The sequence below is a fragment of the Hippocampus comes genome, unplaced genomic scaffold (assembly GCF_001891065.2).
Source record: "Hippocampus comes isolate QL1 unplaced genomic scaffold, H_comes_QL1_v1.1 scaffold36, whole genome shotgun sequence".
NCBI classification, from domain to species: Eukaryota; Metazoa; Chordata; class Actinopteri; order Syngnathiformes; family Syngnathidae; genus Hippocampus; species Hippocampus comes.
Genome location: NW_017805695.1, coordinates 5658733 through 5677657, shown reverse-complemented (window position 1 = coordinate 5677657; position 18925 = coordinate 5658733). Strand labels below are relative to the sequence as shown.

Sequence of the window (18925 nt, the reverse complement as noted above, 5' to 3'; positions counted from 1 at the left end):
GGGGGGGGGGGGGGGGGGATTAGGTTCGGCAAATGTGAGAGAGAGGCTGTAGTATGTTCTTTAATGTTAGCATGTGCATGATTCCTCCTCTTGAGTTCGGACCGAATTCACAACCAGCACTTTTCTTTGTACGACTTACTGTAGGCATTAGGGGCGTAGCCAAAAATGTTGCAGTGGGGTGACCAGTGTGACACAAGGCCTCAATGAAGGGATGACCAGGGGTGTCTTTAATTATCCCACCCACAGTCACTTTCATGAAATACAATTCTCACCTATCAGAACAATTTTGTGTAGTATGTCATCGTCTACTTCTATCCAATGCGCTGATTTGATAACATCCAGTCAGAGTGAGCAATTGTTCCTGATGTCCGATGCCATTTTGCATACTGCAATCAATGGTTTGTTCATTCAAATCATTTCTAAAAAGCACATTGACAAAAATCTCTTACTTCACAATTCTAAACGTTGCTTTTTACTAAGATTTGTTCCTGCTGATATTGTGAAAATGTGAATGCAAGATTGGTCCATTTTTTTCCCTGAAACTATGACTGCTTTTTTAATTTTGTTTTCTCCTTTGCTATGTTGTGAAAATAATCATTTTGATTGACGTTGATTGTAAGAATTGAATGTTCTTTATTTAAGACAAATTATTTTAGAGTTTGCATTCAGGTCCATTGTATATTCTTTAAATATGTTGTTAATATAAATAACTTGTGGCAAGGGGTCTAAAAAGACTGCATCCATGTGAAAAAGGCAGAAAAATCAGACTTCCTCTTCGGTTTGAGGGTAGCCAGAGAGTGACAAGGGGTAGCCATTGCCACCATGTAGCTCCGCCCCTCGTAAACATGCTGCTGCAGTTGAGCACATACCCATCCTCAGTCTCGTTCTGTGTAGACAACAAGATGCCTTGTTGTTTTGTTTGTGTTGTTTCAAAGTTGAAGGGACGAGTCAAGCTCCAGAGGAGAGGAACATTAAAAAGACATTAATTACGTGGTGCAACGTATTCCCAGTCATTTAAAAATAAGCTACTGCACTGCCACTAAGCCCCAGTGGGGCTTGATAAAATCATTATAAGTTCAAAAGATAATGAAAGTGGAAGGGTGATGCCGCGGCAGCACATATAGGTGGAAGGGCAAGGGTTCTAGAGGACGGATGAGAGTTTTGAATGGCTCCTCTTCGTAACAAAAACTAAAGTGTACAAGAGTGCTGGTGCACTTGTGTTAAAAAGAAGATCAAATCTATTTCATCTCTCATGGCTGTCATGTTTTTAAAAAAAAAAGCATGATCACCGACTTACAGTTAGGTTGACTCTGAAGAAAGCCTTTTGTGTTGCTCTTCACTCCATGTCCTCAAAGAGATCTGCTTGTTCCTGCGGGACTCGTCCCATTAGTTCAGTAATTAAGATAAACAGGGTCTTAATTGCAGCTGTGATTTATGTTAATTATTGCAGGGCTTAAAATGTGGATTTTCTTTGCCTCATCCAATCAGAAGTCATATCTGGGACTTTATGAACACAAGGGAATTGCTCCTGCACTGCAGTTGTTTGTTATGATGGAGCAAAGATACTGGAAGTGGATGATACATGCCAAGATCTCTGGTGCACATGAAAGGGCCAACTTCTTATTGGACCTTTGATTTACTATTCTCATTAGTTCATCAAAAGGTCTCAAATGAGCATGAGAAATGGGCCACCTTGCCGAGCAAAAATTTAAATGACACACTTGAAATGGACTTGTACTTCATATTCTTGATATTTGCTGTATGCGTCGACCACATTTCAGTTCTCTTTTGACCTCATCTTTACATTAGATGGCTGACATTAATATGGACCTTCCCGACAATTGACTTTTAATTGATATTCTGAGTTTTTGGTTTTATTTTATCTAAAATTTTGTCTGGTCCAACTCCTGGGCATCAACTACAGCTTGTAAGTGTGAAAGCTTCAAAATAATGGACAACAAGCATTGCCCAATAAGAACGGACGAAAATAGTGAGGTGAAATTCACACCTATGTTGGATACACGCCTTTCCAGCGGAAGAGGACCTCTCAAGTAAGTGAAATAATGAAAATCTATTATTTTTATAATTTACTGATGACTGGTGGTGTTGTGGTCAGGTTCGCAGAACTCACCAGCGAGACCTTTCCAACGATGTGTTCTGGAACTGTATATCTGCTGAGCCTCTCTTAAACCAATGACGTCATCCATAATTAAAAGTCTTTAGAAACCATTTCTTAAGTGTTTAAAATAGCCCTTGTGTGAGAGTACTCATTAGGTTTGTAGTAGCATAATTATGCAGGCTATATGTGTGATAATTTAGCACAACGTGGTTTGTATATAGTACAAACATTTATTTGTAGTTGGAATAAGTCATTAAATGCATTGCAGACACAATGACACTCTTGTCGCTGAAAATTACAGCATTTCAAAATTCACTGTTTAGCTTTTTAAATTATTTTTTTTTTCTCTAGAAAATTCTTATGATAAAACAACACACTGGATTTTGCTCTTATCAGTCTACACAATGTATGTGATATGCATTTCACCCAGGGGGTCATAACAACAAGTCAGGGCGGGTAAAATAGGTGGTATTATTTTTTTAGGCCGTTACATCACAAGCATACCTGCATCATCTGTCATTGCGCCGTGAGTTATTTTCATGAAATCACACAATAAAAACTGTCAGTTGAAATACTCAATGTAGGATCGACAATACGCTTACTTTCGGGCGTCGACCATTTCTAACTTCTAGGCAGTTGGGATCATTTAACGGCACACTCCATAAAAAGAAATGACCCTACAACAGGCATTTTAATAGCTACTTTTATTTCTTTCTTGTCATGTTAGCGCCCTCTGATATCTGAGCTTTTTTTTTTTCCTCCAGTTCAAACAATTCCACAACGTCACTCATTATCCACTTCAAACAGCCCCCAAAGACAAGCAGGCAAGCGTGTAGACAATCTCGCCTCGTCTCACTGACATCAACGACCCACAGGAATGACACACCAAAGCCCCGATGGCCTTATCCTGAGACCATGGCCACTTTCTTATTTGCATATAGACATATTGTGCATGGAATAATTAGTGTGTCTGTATATTGGACAAAAAAAGGAAAAGTACAAAAAAACAAACAAACCACCTACTCACTAAGAGCACTTAAACAGCATTGGTAGTAGCGGGGTTTACATGGAGAGTTTTTTTTGTCATTCTGAGTGAAATCATTAATGAAGATCTCTAGTCAATTGTTTGCATGTGACATGATCTTTTCCAATCTGCTGTTTACCTGCTCCTCTCTGTTAATCGTATCAGCCGTGTAACATACGGAGATGGTTGTGAACATTTATCAAGATGGAGTTTTGTCTTTTTTATTACGGTACTTGTGGTAGTTTGAACACTTTATTAATGCAACATCTTGATTAAAAACAACAAGTTCTCCAGGCACATTTATGTCACTAGAGAGAATGTGCAGACCGGACGAAACTTGCTTATTCTGACTGAACGGTTTAAATGATTCCCTTTCGGATTGGCTAAATTAATCTACCACCTGTGTGAATCCGAATAAAACAGCATTCGGATTCGGCTATTTTATTCCGATTGAGATGTTTGAATGGAGCGATTTCATTCCATTTGGTCATTTGCATTCTTTCCAAACGGAATACATAGCTACATGTAAACCTGCCTAGTGTCATTTGTATTGACCTCAAGGGTTTGCAGTTTTCAAAAGAATCACTTTTGTCACATTTGTTAAAGCGGTTGGTATGATTTGACACTAGGAAGAAAGTGAAATGCTCTATGAAAAAAAATCAGCCCTCTCTGGCCCAATCCTCTACTTCTAATTCATTTTTAAAATTTTAAGGCAACCACCCCTCCAGAGGAAAAGTAACCAGTCAGAGACACAAGGCATGACTGACAAGCATTTACTGTGCACACTCATCCCAGGCACATGCCCGCGATGACCACCTATTTTGGGCATCAGGAGCTTTGCTGAAGCTATGGTGGAGTACACTAATGCTAGCTCAGTATTTCTAGTGGTGCTATTTTGTTGAAGCTGTGATTAATTATCAGAACTACACACATTTGTAATCACATGCAATTATAAATGGCCATGTTTGAGAATCACGCTCGTGCGCATGGGTGAGCATCAGAGAACTCGAGGTTGGTCAGTTTAGTGAGATGAGGCTACGTACAATGCTCGCCAGTAGTTTTGTCACAATAAAACCATAACCTTCTTGCGGAAGAATATATATATATATATATATATATATATCTTTTGTTTTATGCTCACTAAAGTTATGTCTTGGTTCTGTGGGACTTATGTTACAGTAAGTTACAACATGAGACCTTGCTGTCTGCCAGGATAAGAGTTAATCTATTGTGTAAAGTTTGTGTCGCCTCGCCACCGTGTTGGAATGATAGCAGAAGAACAAGCAGCGGAAAAATCAGTCGGCAGCCCCCGCAAATAAAAGGACATCCCTGAAGCCTTTTATATCAGCCTCTTGTTCATCTTTGTGTGCTTCCATCTCTTTTGTCACATGCAAGAACAACTAATCCCATTCTAAGCCCTTTTCCATCCTTTTCTTTACTTTTAGACAATTCTTCTTTCGGATTGCATCTGTTCCGTTTGAGGAACGGCAGCAAATACTGACCTCAAGGGGTTTAGTCTTGGAATTATCCAGGCAGTGTAATTGTGAAAATAGATACACAGTGATAGCTTTCATTTTCATGTCATTACATCAAAAGTGAGTGGTACCAAAAGTAAAAAAGACAGGTAAAACTACAAGTCTTGCACAGTCTTTGAATTGTACTGCAGTACTAAATTGAAAAGTAAAATTGGATTTTACTGTTCATAACAGGGGTCATTTTCATATCATGTGATCAATGGTAATGACCCAACTGAATTACTTCTTGAAAATCAGTTAATTTTGCAGTATTGTTCGGGTAATAACTATAACTGAGAAAAAAAAGGTAACGTAATCTTTTTTTAAAACTTTATACTGAAATGTCTTTCTGTTCTCTATCTCAAATAAAGTGCACATGTATTCTGATCATGACAATTGAATTTGTTCGATATATAGTTTTTTTTTTGGCTAATATTCCTTTCCAGGAACTCTAACGCTAATGCATTTTAGTGTGTTAAGAGGTCCTACTTTGGATTATTTTACAAATGGTCCATCTTTGTCAATCAAGCTGTCTTTCTTGTGAATGTAATTTTCGGGAGCCTTATTATTTTATTGCAATTAACCAGGGCGAACTGTGAGCTGAAGTGTCAGGGTAAGGCAGCCACTATGCATTCACACAAACGAAACGCAGGCATCAAAACAAATGGTGTTATTTCTAAGATGTGTAGGAATTTGTGAAAGTGTCAGAACTATTGCTTGTCTTTACCGTTATGATTGTATAAAGGCAAGCGTGGAATGGGTTTAATGAGTTGTTAGGTTTATTTATGCACTTGTGGCCACAGAGTTTGAAGGGCAACACATGTAACTTGCGCAACTTGGGATTTTTATGAAGCTGATTAGATCTTTACCATTATGCAACCTTTCTGTAATGTAAAAACTGTATTTTAGTGAGCAACCTCCTTTTGCTCTGTCAATAAAGATTTCCTTTGCAAGGAACGCAAAACATTTTTTTAACCATCAATAACTTTTGAAAATAGTATTCAAACATGACTGTTTCAGTTTTTTGGAGTTTTTTTTTGGCGGGGGGACCTGCAGTCATACAGTATGTTCCTGTGCTAAACTCTCGTAAACACAATTATCCCCCCCCCCCACCCCCGACCCCACCCAGTCTTCCTCTCCACACGTATCTTTATCTGTCTGCACCGCTGCACCCTGATGCTCTGACTCCATTCTGCGATGACCGAGCTATATCAGCAGACAAGTTGTAATATGGACAAGGCTCATACCTGTTATTCTGGGGGGAGCTCTCATTGTGACTGTTGGAATGTTGGGATTTCTCTGGTTTTCAATTAGATGCTCTGAGGCTCTCCACAGCTTGTTGCTTTGTAATCTCTCAGACAAGGCAGACAGTCGACGGGACACTGATCACCACGCAATACTAACCCTAGGTGAGTTCAGAACGGAGAGGGGTACTCATCACTGGAGTGTAATCCTCTTTGGTGTGTTTGGTAGAACACTCCAACAGTAGACTCCTATAATTTGCATTTTTTTTTTCTCTCCCTGATTCAATGGGTCATAGAAATTAGTTCACTCACAACATCAAGTATCTTTGTAAACATTTGATCAATATTTTATTAGGATCCAATACATGAGTGGCATCACCACCATTCTAAACATAGTTGAGTTTTGATTGACACTACCAGAAATGTACAGTATTGAATCAATAATTTATTTTGATACTGTGATTGTAGTCTGTCGTTGTGTTGGAAGAGCACTGCATCAAACTGAGCTGTTTCTAATATTTGGTCATCTCAAATGCAAAGAATCGTGGACTGTACCATTTTAATTCAGGAAGGCTCATTTCAGAGGTGGAACCAGTACCATTATGAGTATTTTCTTTGATTATTTTTTTCAAATTATTGACTGCTGCCATCTTGATGTCATCCATGCAAGAGAGGAGACTCCCAGAATAATCTTACCAGGAGTGAATAAATGTGTGGCAGAGAAGTCTGACAGCGGCAGACTCCAAAGGGGTTACTTTGAAATGGAAAAGTTGTAGTTTTTAATTTGAAATAAATTTGTTGTGAATGACATCTTTGGAAAATAATTTTAAAACTAGAACACCTTGGAAGTAGGGCGGCACAGTAGTCATGAGTGCAGAAGGCATGGGTTCGATTCTGGGCCATGGCTTTCCTGTGTGGAGTTTGCATGTTCTCCCCATGCCTGCGATGGGTTTTCTCTGAGTTGTCCAGTTTCCGACCACATTCTAAAAACATGCACGGTAGTTATTGGAACACTCTAAATTGTTTTTAAGTGTGATTGTTTGTGTAAATGATTGTCTATGTATGCCCTGCTATTGGCTGGCAACCAGGTCAGGGTATACCCTGCCTGCTAGGCTCCAGCCTGCCCATGACCCTTTGAGGATAAAGTGGCTCAGATAACAGATGGATGGATGGATGAATGGATGGAAGTGAACCAGAGACATGGAACAGACTGTGTTCAACTTTGGAGGTTGCACTGTAACTAACACAGCAGCGAACACAGTAAACTTGAATGTGACAGCAATAGCTACAGTGTAAGTGCATATCACCTGATAAATCAAGAGCAATCCGTAGAATATAGTTGCCAAGATTCAATCAATGAAAAGGTAACTAAAAGAAAGGAAAAACTTGAAATACAAATTTTATTTAGCATTTGTCAAAATCAGATGGCCTTCAAAGTGCAAGACACTTATCTCTCTATTCGCATACAAATTCCATTCATGATTAGCAGTACGCTGTGGCTTTACAGTCCAGCAGTTAACCTACAGATGAACATGTCTCGACTGGGTATTACGAATTAGATGTTGGCGTGCTTTAGAAAACAATAGCACAAACCTTATCATCAGCCTGATTTGCCTGCAGGTGTTATCCTTAAAAGTGACACTAATTTGTGTACATTTCGCAAAGCGCACAAAATCTTTGCCTCAAGACACAGAGCTTTGGCTGCATGCCATATCGCATTACTAAAATGTTCTAGCTCCCCCGTGGTGTTGTCACAAACGAGAGAAAACAGTTGTCACTGGATTAGGCATGGTGATTACACTCAGGGAACTCTTGCTTGGCTTTCCTCAAATTTTGATTTGTACTGAGCAAGTTATTGTCATGCATTGGTCACATGAAACTGTTAGTTCATGTGTGAATGCCTTTTTTTATTACCCAATAACAATCTGATTGGGACCACGTTTGAATACACACAAAAAAATATAAATAACATAAATACAGCCGCAAAGTATGAATGCCAAATTTCAAAAGTAATTTCTTCTGAATTCGGCAGTGTGCGTCTGTGTGCTGCAGTTCTCCCGCCTCCCGGGTGTCTAATCGCAGTGTTCTGCCAGATCACTGGAGAACATTCTCTATCAGCAATTAGAATATGATTATATTTCCTTCGTTGGTGGTCCCTGGGAGTCACTGCGTGTGATTTCAGCCTGATTCTCTCAACAGGTTCAGTTGAGTGGAGCCAGTATTAAAGTCTGAAAACTCCAGTTTATGCATACATATTTACAAATTGTATTGACTTATGATGTGACACATTCTAGCTTTTGGTGTCATATCACCATAGGTTCTTATACCAATGACCAGCCACCTGCATGAGGAACGGTTGTTGTAGATTGGTATTCCCAGTCAGGTCACTAAAGCTGACAAACCAATTTAGCGGCACGATGCCCACACTGAGAGTCTTCAATCCTATATTATCCCCCCCCCCGCCCCCCCCCCACACACACACACACACACCAGCATCATTATCAACACAAGCCTGTTGTCATGGGTGTTGTTATATACATAAAACTGTCATGTCGTATGCAAATTCAGGTAGGAAGCTTCCTATATCTGTAACCCCATACACCAATTTGAGGCGAAGGAAAATGACTTTCAGTCAGCTTCAAGGAAATTCTGTACCACCATTCAGCAATTTAGGAGGGGGAAGCGGTGCAACATTAACACAATAGTTGAGCCAGTGACCTCGTTGTGTGTCATTAGGGAGAATACAAAAGACCTCCTGACGCATGTTCCTTTGAGAAAGCAGAGTCTCTGGATTGAGGTGGGATCTCCAATCTCTAGGGTTGGTTGACGATAGGAAGCTCCTGAGTGGTAAAGCCCCGGGTGTGAATGAGATCGCTCCGGAATTCCTAAAAGCTCTGGATGTTATGAGGCTGTCCCACTTGACATCAGAGTTCTGATCAACCCCTGTAAGATACTCAGGCCAATGTCAGAGTTTCATCCGCATTGCTGGCTGAAAATCCGATTAATGTCCAGTGAAAGTTGAGCTCCGCTAAAAATGCCCATTGTCATCAATAACTTTCATAATCTTTATGGACTGATATCCAGTTTGATGGCCTCCGAACTGCATCTCTGCTTTTTGCAGATGATGTGGTTCTGATGGCTTTATCAAGCCACAATCTCCAACACTCACTCACTGGAGAACCTTCAAATCCAAGTCTGTGGTCCTCAGTTGAAGAAGCGTGGATTGCCCTCTCAAGGTTAGGGATGAGATCCTGCCCCTATATGCACATTATTACCGAGATGACTAGTAAAATGATTTTTCTATTCCTATCTTTCCACACTACACTCCAAACGCGCACAACTTTTGTGACGACAGGTGTTGCCATGGGAACAAGATTGGTAAGAAAAGTTCAGAAAACAGATGTCACTCTAGTGGTCTGAAGAGCCTGGATATTAAATGCCATACAGACCTTGTGACTACAGCTGGTTCACTTCACCTGCCTGATGCCTCAGGCACTTTCCCTGACATGAATATCTTTTCTACCCTTTCCGAGAGGGCACAGAATTCTGGTCAAAATATTACCATAGTGTTGGCCCATACACAGTATCCAAGCTACGTGCATACATTGGCACTGATTGCGTGAGGCAGCTCTCAACTATTCTTGCTGAAGGCAAGGTAAATACAGATGATGCACTTGAATATTAACTGATCGGTGCAGATCTGATGCCCACCTTACGTCGATATGAACCGTTTCAGATTTTGTTGGTTCAAAAGGAGAAAATACGGTCGGGGTGCCCTGTTCAATTTATCAACCGGTCAGAGCGATCTGACAGGGTTGCATCTTTTATTGCAAGAGCAGCCGTGGGTCAGTCTTTATCATTTACCTCGTTGCAGCTGATCGCTCTTCTCTTTCCACAAAAGTTTGAAAACGTCATGGTTAATGTTTTCAGGTCCATGAGAATGTATGCCAGGTTGTTACACCAAACAAGAGAAAATGTCGCCAAGCTCTCTTTACTTTTATAGTACTTTACTGGGTAACAGAAGTACCATTAATATCTGGGAAAGTATAAGGGACACTATTTCAATCCGATTCGTCAACCAGTTAACTGCTTTTTCATTTTTTTTAAATTTCAGCCTCTGTTGCAATCAGAAGAGACTAGAATAGACTTCATTTGCATTGTAGAAATGAAAAACAATTTGGAACAACGCTAAGAGACCAACGCAAATATGTAGACAATATGGGGCAAGAATTCAACATTGCATACAAATACTTCACATACAGTACCATTACAATTTGCATCAGAGAGCTATACAATATGTCATTGTAATTTTAGATAAAAATACAGCTGACAAGTGCACCGCAAAACGAACATAATCTGACAGAACAACGCTCCAACCATACTTGCAAACTATCACATTCAGACAGACAGTAACTCAATTTCTCCACACAATTCAAAATGCTGTGAAAGCCTGAGATAATTCTCTGTCACATTTAGGCCTTTGCCCCTCCCTCTGTACACCTTTTGGCCTCACTTGAGGTTAATTACCTCGGGGCTTAAATGGAGCTGTCTTGGTCTGTCCCCATACTTAGACTGCGCTCTTGCTTCTGAAGCTTCCCTCCTCTCAATTTAAGATGTACAGGGCAATAATAGAGCAGCAAATGGGGAGTGACGAACACAGACATAGGTTAATCTGTTGACCTCAGCTGTTGTGCCCTTTGGACTTAGCATCTGGACATACTGCATTTCTTCTCTAATATGCTACAAATGATCTGAAGAGAATGATTCCTAATCCCTCAAAGTTCAGCTCAAGGTTCATAATAAGCCTGCACACGAAAAGAATGGCAAAGTACTGGACGATTTCTAGTAAAGGTGCATCACTGAAAGGCAATGAAATATTGACAGACCCGCTGAATTTGTAGTCATATAAGTAGCATTAAATTCTTATTCAAGTCTGGGGAAAGTGACTGATAAGAGCATATTTTAGGAATGGCTCTGTAAATGTTCTGAAATGGTGTGGTAAAGCTTCTGGGTTCAAACATGGGTTCCGGTGGTCGGTCCAGATCGTTCTATGTTGAGTTTGCTACTGTTGTTCTTGCATTTATTTATTCTAAATACTAATTTGTAAATGGCATTGTCTAAATTTTGAATACAAAAATACTAAAAACTGCTATTTTATGGGGGAAAAAAAGTCTAGATTTACAAGATTGGCCCTTTTTATTCAGGATGTCTTGAGCATAGCACCACATTTGAACGATTGGTCTTTCCAACAATATAGAATCAACATGAATCAGAAAAAGTTAAAAACACAAAGTTGGAGTCACTGCCAAAACATTTGTCCTCGAGTGCATGTCCAATAAATGATATGAAAAAGATATTGAAAAAAATCTCTCCATACTATGGAGGATTTTCTTTTTTTTTTACCTATTTGCTGCGTCAAAGTATAAACTCCTACTTTTGACTGTACAATTTTCTTTGTAAAGTATTCATGGCAGTGCTGATGTGGTTTAAACCATCAAGTTGTTGTTCCGCACTCAAGAGTGTGTATACTGACACACTTTATCGCATATGTGCCTCTTTTTCATAAGCAGTGAATAGTTTTTGCTGAGCATATTTGCACAGTCTTCAGTTTAGCATACACAATGTAGCGGGGAGATAGAAGAGTTTGTGTGCTGTCAGTTGGTCAGCACAGAATATATTGACATAGGACATAAGTGAATTAGTTCCAGTCGGACTTGACTTTCAGGGTTATTTCATTCGGCTCTGTCTGCTCTATTGTTTGCCTTCTTATTGAGAAGATCTTTTTGATAACATTCACATGTATGGCTTGTGTCTATCTACAGATTGCATAGGGAGCATCGCCAGCTCTCCAACAAATACGTACTGGGCCTCTCAAAATGGATTACAATGCAAGTGGGGGAGCAGTTAACGTTTCTGAACAATATAGTGTTGTGTGTGTGTGTGTGTGTGTGTGTGTGTTTGTGTGCGTGTGTGTGTGTGTGTGAGCTCATGCAGCAGGAACAACAGTGGTTGCAATCGTGTCATTTACGCTAATAGTCTCTAAAAATAGTCATTACATAAAACAAGCCAAATTCGTATGAAAGAAGAGTATGAGGTGTATCAGAAAAGTTCCAGAGTTACTGTCCCAAAGGTGTAATTCAAATCCACTCAAAGGTTTTACCTCTCAAGTAATCCCCCTGGAATCGAAATCATTTTACCAGCCTTCTCTGCCACAACCTTATGCACTCCTGGAAGCATTGTTCTGGGATCCTCAGCAGCTCCTCATCATAGCCATCTTGATGACCCTCTGTAAATTGGGATGGGGGAAAGGGAGGGGTGGGATCACACTGATGTACGCTCATATTGAATTTTATCTTATACTTTTGGGAGAAAAAAAGGAAATCACACCAAAGTAATATTTTTAAAGCCTTAAATAAAGACGCGAAAGTGTCACTACCCAAAAGGCTAAATGTAAAACTGTGACATGTCACAATTGTCAGGCCCAGGTTTCCTTCTCCTTGAAAGAGGAAGTCAAACCCAACATTTTCTTTTCAATAATGTTTTTTATGTGCCCCCACTCATCTAAACATGGCATTGTGATTAATATTGTGTATGTGGAATGTGAATTAAGCAGCAAAATCCACAGATTGTATCCATCTCGAGGGGGTGGTGATTTTATCACCTGCTGTCAACTGAAAATAGCATCACAGTTCCTCTGAACTCAGGTAATTACCAATCACGGGTTGGCTTGCAAACATCACCTGGCCAAACTCAGAAAACAGGTGAAAATAAAACTGATCTGCAAATATTCAACATGGCAAGAAAGCTGAGCATTAAGAAATTGAAGTTTGGTTTTACTTATCATCCTGAACACAAACATGCACATGAAAAATACATAACATTTCTGAAGTATCATTCAGTAAGGTGCCATTGTAATGGATTACCAACTAAAGATTATTGGACCTGAAAAACTGATCATTGTTGACAAAATGTCAATTTGATATGCTTAAACATGAATGATTTTGATAAACTATGACAATAAGCACGATGCATTTCCCATCGATAACATAAAGCTGGCACAGAAAGTGCAGCAGGGAAGCGGCTCGGACCGTGAGGGATGAAACAAGCGGATACAGTGTGAACAGGTTCGAAGTGGTGGGTGAGCCTAAGGTGGAGTGAAGAAAGGAACAGGAGCAGAAGCTACATTCATATTGCATGAAAGAGAAATTCACATTGCTCGTCCACCACCTTCCCCCTTCTAGAGGCTCTGTGCTGCATCCCAGGGGTTCTGTTGAATTAACCACAACGCCAGCCCCGTTTGGCTCTCTGTCGTTCTTATCTTTTTTTTTTCCTCTCTCGCTCTCCATCCATCATGCCGTCCTTCCAACTAGGGAACACCAACAGTGTTTTTTCCCTGGACTACATCAGCGGTGCCCTGACGGTGAATGGTCAGCTGGACAGAGAAAACCCCCTCTACTCAGCAGGATTCACGCTTACTGTCAAGGTGAGCTGATAAATGGCACTGGAGGTTCATGTCCTGGAAGGGATTGTCACATCAGGGAGCGACAAGACATCCCGCTACCTCATCTCCATCGAGCTACCGAAGAGTATGCATTGGTGCATTTGACTCCATTGTTTCCTTTTTTTTAATCCTGTTGTTTAAAAAAGTACTAAAACAGCAGTTGATTCTCTAAAGTGAAACACGGAATAATTTTGACCCCTCCCACAAACCGAAATGCAGAGCTCTAAGATTTGTTTTCACTTTTATTTATAGTACAGCCCGGGTGGAAGTCTCAGCTCTACTTAGTGCCGTTATGGTTAAATATAATCGTGATGGCATTGCTAAAACAACAAATTGAATGCCGGCCTCAGACCTTTGCCAGTACAGTACTTTCATTGGAAATCAGAAGGTCTAAATCAGGGGTCACCAACCTTTTTTAAACTGAGAGCTACTTCTTGGATACTGATTATAGCAAACAGCTACCAGTCTGATCAACATTTCTGAAACGTGCTCATGTCACTTTTTATAATGTTATTATTGTTTTTTAATGTATTGTATTCATTTATCCAAAGACAAAAATCATGATAATCAGCAAACAGACAAATATCAATATGAAACTTCTACAACATTTTTAGAAAATCACAATGTCCCATCATTGGAAAGGTCATTTCAGACAAGGCCTGTAGACGACTCATATGGTCAATGGGGGCCGCGTTGGAGGACCATTGATCAAAAAAATCCCCTTTCAAGGTCAAGAGTTCAACTAACACATGTCGACCAATAGCTAATGTGCTCCTTCACAATTGTCATTCTGATAATGTGCTCAGGCAGTTGTGGTTTGATGCTTTGATAATGTCCCCTTTGCAGTTTTGTGAACAGTAAACAGCCTGCAATCTGTCCAGGGAGGGTTTGTGGAACTTAGTAGCACAAGATAAAGGAATGGAATTTAGTGCCCTCGCTGATGTGAAGGGCTCCTGTGTTGCTCCCTCCCTTTCTTCTTTGTCCTCCTGTTTTGAAGTAGATGCCGTCTCTCAATTCCTAAGTCTCTGCTCACAGCTTACAGTGCATCACGTTTGCCTTGCACACCCTCGATCCCCTCAAATTCCAAACTCCGTCCCCCGACCCCCCTCCCACCACCAATTTCTTTTCAGCCACTGTTGTGCACAATGTGGTTTTCACAGAGTGCAAGAGGGTGCGTGAAATGGATGTCAAAGAGCTTCTATAAGTGGAAAGATACACAATTAAAGAGCTTTTGTTGTCAGTGTGACTGTGACGTTGAAGTGTAAAGTTCAATGTTAGGTTGAGTCAAATCATTTGCACTTGAGCTGCACAATAAATGTGCTTAATCTATAACGCCGCATCCTCCCCCCAAAAACACACACACACACACACACACACCCACACACACACACACACACACACACACACACACACACACACACACACACACACACACACCTATTTGCACATTCAGTTGCTTTTCATATTCATCCAAAGCTGCAGGTGACAGTGTTTTTGAGTGGGAGACCAAGAGTCTCTCTCTCTCTCTCTCTCTCTCTCTCTCTCTCTCTCTCTCTCTCTCTCTCTCTCTCTCTCTCTCACTCACGCGCTCTGGTTTAACACAAAGTGATACTTGCAAACGTGTTCCACTCTTAGTTCATCTTTTTAGTTGGAATCAATAAATATAAAGCAGAAAAACAGAATAAGTGAAAGTGCTGGAAAGAAAATGTCACCCAAAAATGTACTTATAGATTTTTTTTTTTTCCCTACCTACATTTTCTCTCAGCTCATGCCTCCTTGGTGGTGGTGGTGCTATTGATTTTTATAAGGCAGAATAATGGGACTAATTTTTCAACTTTAGGCTAGATAATGCTGAGATTATGAAGGTAAAGTGACAATGGGATAATTGAGGCTGTATTACCTTTATTTTCTGGACACAAGCAGTATGCTCGACTGCTTTTAGCACTCCTCTATCAACGATCATCAGGCCATAGAAAGCCCGAGCCCATTTCTATCTTTCTCCCTCACATTCCCCCCCCCCTTTTTTTTTCCTTTGCAGAAGCTTCAATACTCAGCCAGCCAGAGAGAGAAATTGTGTAATTAGGTCTTCTCAATTGCACTATTTTCTCTTAAATCTCATTGTGTCTGTGTGTGTATTGGTCCACACATGGGGGGTCCTCCTTTGGCCCCACTTTGAGCCCTCTGATTCAGCGTGTGCTCCTTTTGATTCGATAAATGAAAAGCTGTAAATGCCTGTCTAGATTGTGCGCTGGCAGCTTCCATCAGAAATTACGTTTAGTGTGAAGTATTGTGTCTCTTGTCTTTGTCTCGTCATCCACACAATGGCTGCCTCCTTCGCGTGCGTCCCTGCAGGCCACCGAGTTGAAAGAAGATCGCAGTCCATCAGACGCAACAGTTAAGACCACCTTCACCATCCTGCTTATTGACAAGAATGACAATGCCCCAAAGTTCAACAGTTCTGAGTACCGCGTCCGCATCACCGAGCTTGCCCAGGTGGGCTTTGCGCTGCCCCTCTTCATTCAAGCTGAGGACAAGGATGAGGTGGGTTGGTTGTGGTTGCTGCTCCTCACTATAATGTCCGCTTGATAATGTTGTCCGTCAATCGTAATCATTTAGACATTTTTAAACTGCACACTTAATGTTCCTGCCACTTAACCATTAGCCTTATCTGTTTCTCAGTCAGTCACAACACATGCGCACACACAGTTGGCTTTAAGCTTTCACTCTGTCTGTTTCGTTCTCAAATGCTGCGCACATGCTTGCGCACACAGCCGACACCTGCACATTGCACAATACAATTTAATTTGCTCTGGAAGAGATGGAACAGAGCATCGAATTATGCCTAACGAGGAAAATCAATCACCGTGGGTGCAGATAAGCAGAAAGCGAGTCAACCCTGATTGATTTAGGCACAGAAGCAGTCAGGGTGGAATTTGTCAGAGAACTACTAGTCAAGTGGATGGTGGGGAAAGGTAGCGAGGAGACGAGAAGCCGTAAAAATACCTCAACTAAAGGGAGCCTGGATGCGAGCAAAAGTTTAAATAAGTTATGCACTGCTGCATGGAACAGGATTTTTTTATGATTTATGATGGCGATTTGGTGAAGAGAGATAGATCCATATATTTTAAGCCAACCCCAAAAGCTCACGTATTAAATTAATTGACAAAGACAAAAAGCAAAGGGCATGTTTAGTTTTTGTTAGTTTTGTCAGTGTAAAATGTAGTGTTATCCAACTTTCCTTTTCATGATTTTCTTTGTTTTCTTAAATAGGTATAACCTTGAATGGAGTCAGCTACGCTCATGCAATGTTAACCTTTCCCGCTTCTGTTGTTACCTGACAGTTGTCTGGAGAGGTCAAAAGTTGTCCTTTTTGGGGTTAACTTCATCGACCAGAGTGAGGCAGGTGGCAAGGAATGATACACGGTGAAGATGGGGATTTATTAGGTGTACTGCACAATACTTTCAGTAAATATTCTGTGGCTAACTAAACAATCCCCCCGTTGCCATATCTATATTTCTACAAAACACACACACACATCTTCCCTTGTGATCTCGCGCTTAGCTGTGAAACTCAGCATTACGCAGGCGCTCTCACTCACATCCTTCCACATTCTATATGCACCTGGCTGCGCTACGGCAACACGACATTGCAAAAAATTGGCCCCCATGGCCAAAATACTGCTAAACTTTGACATGGCAGCATCATAAGGAAGAATCGATAACAATGGAGGTGCACATTTCCGATGGAATCGATGAGTTGGAACCGGTTCTCGAATTCCCTCCTCTACTACAGGGAAGCCATGCTGGAGCTCGATGTGTTCTTCTCACATGTACGTGCATGTTTTCGAGGTAATTTGTTTTTGTTTTGATTTACTGTTGTGATCTGATAAAAGCCACATGTCAGTAATGACGTGCACACTCATTCACACTCCGCTACACTTGCACAGGAATCATGCATTCCTGTAGTGCAGGGAATTATGGGCAGATGTTTTCTTTTTGAGACTATGACACAAGTGGTAGTTACCTCTCTCTCATTCTCTCGTTGGCTGTTAGTTCTTCCATCCGTTCTTCTGCTTGGCTGCCGTCTATGAAACTTTTTTCGACTGGAACCTGTCAACAAACTTTGTGGATGTCACTCCTGACAGGGTACTTTTATCAGGGGCTTCTACAGGCTGAAGTAAATGGACGAGCAATTATATTTATGGGCAGTTTGAGGTGACATCCCTGCATATTGGATGGTCTTTTAAATAGGAGCCATCAGCCACAATGGTTCTCGCACAGATAAAAACAAAAACAAGGGGGCTATTTCAGCTGCCAGCAAAATACCAATCGACCCGTGCACTCATCTTCCTCCGTCTGACACGGTGGGGATGCGACCGGCTGCCCTGCAGCTTTCAATAGGATGGCAGGGCTCCAGAGATGGTTTCTTGGCTCAAGGCAGCCATGGACTTCGCATGGTTGAGGTGTCATTTTGACCCTACCTTGATTTATATTCATACTTTTGTACTTGAGGGATTATCTGTATGTGAAAGGCAGACTTAAGACATTAGGTGCTCTCTGGAGAGTTTATTTGGAATTTCATGTTGGATCGAAATGGATTTGCGCATCATAGTTAATAATTGTAAAGTGCCTACTCTACAGCCACCTCAATAGTTTGCACTTTTTTCCAACTCAAACTCCAACCCACACAAAGCAGCATTCTGTGAGCCAGAACCAAATCCCCGATGTACGTTTCTGTATTTAGGTAGATAGTCACGGTTGTCATCAGCGATCATAACACCTCTTTCCGTTCATAAAGCACTTCTTAAATGCATTAAAACAAACAGAATCATATACTCTGATATGTGTCCAAATGTAAAAAGAATCACTGGAAAATCCCTTTGGAGACTGTCCAAACAAAATGTCCAGACAGAGAAAGTGGAATCAGAAAGTTTTCGGCAGCACTGTGTAGCCGCCAGCGTTCATCCTCTCAACTTTCTCTACAAATGCTTTCAAAAAATTATGTATATGTATAGACATACACATACACACGGTGCCGTGAAAAAGTATTCACCCCCTTCCGACCCGAAATCAATACAAAATGATGGTTCTAAATGCCAATTTATTTCGACACGCAAAAAAATAAAATCATCTTGTTCAACTATGAATCTTTTTTTAAAGCATGTAGGCTATTGTTACTGCATGTTTTTTTTAATCTGCCTTCATTGAACATATGAAGACTTGTCTTCTCTCATACCGCAATCGTTTTTTTGTCTGATTCAATAATACTCTGTAAACTCTGATCCTATCCATGACAGGGGGTGAACAGCATGTTCCAGGTGTTCCTGACAGGCAACAATTCCGAATATTTCACCATCTCCCCCACAGCTGTACAAGGGCGTGCTGACATCAGAATGAGGGTTGCAATGCCACTAGACTACGAGCGCATCCGCAGCTACAGTTTTTCCGTAAGTTCCGTATCTCGTAACAGGATCCAAACATTGTCCCCTTTAAAAGAAACAAAGAGGAGGCATGGAAGATGGG

General features: G+C 40.8%; 1 protein-coding gene across 1 annotated transcript in view; it reads left to right on the top strand.

Annotated features, from left to right (window-relative positions):
- The window catches only part of cdh23 (cadherin-related 23), a 159726-nt gene that overhangs the window by 64723 nt on the left and 76078 nt on the right, over nucleotides 1-18925 (top strand). Inside the window, exons 10-12 of the mRNA XM_019882022.1 lie at nucleotides 13272-13384; nucleotides 15755-15943; nucleotides 18700-18849. Of these exons, the coding sequence (XP_019737581.1) occupies nucleotides 13272-13384; nucleotides 15755-15943; nucleotides 18700-18849 (452 nt within the window). The remainder of the gene's footprint in view (nucleotides 1-13271; nucleotides 13385-15754; nucleotides 15944-18699; nucleotides 18850-18925) is intronic.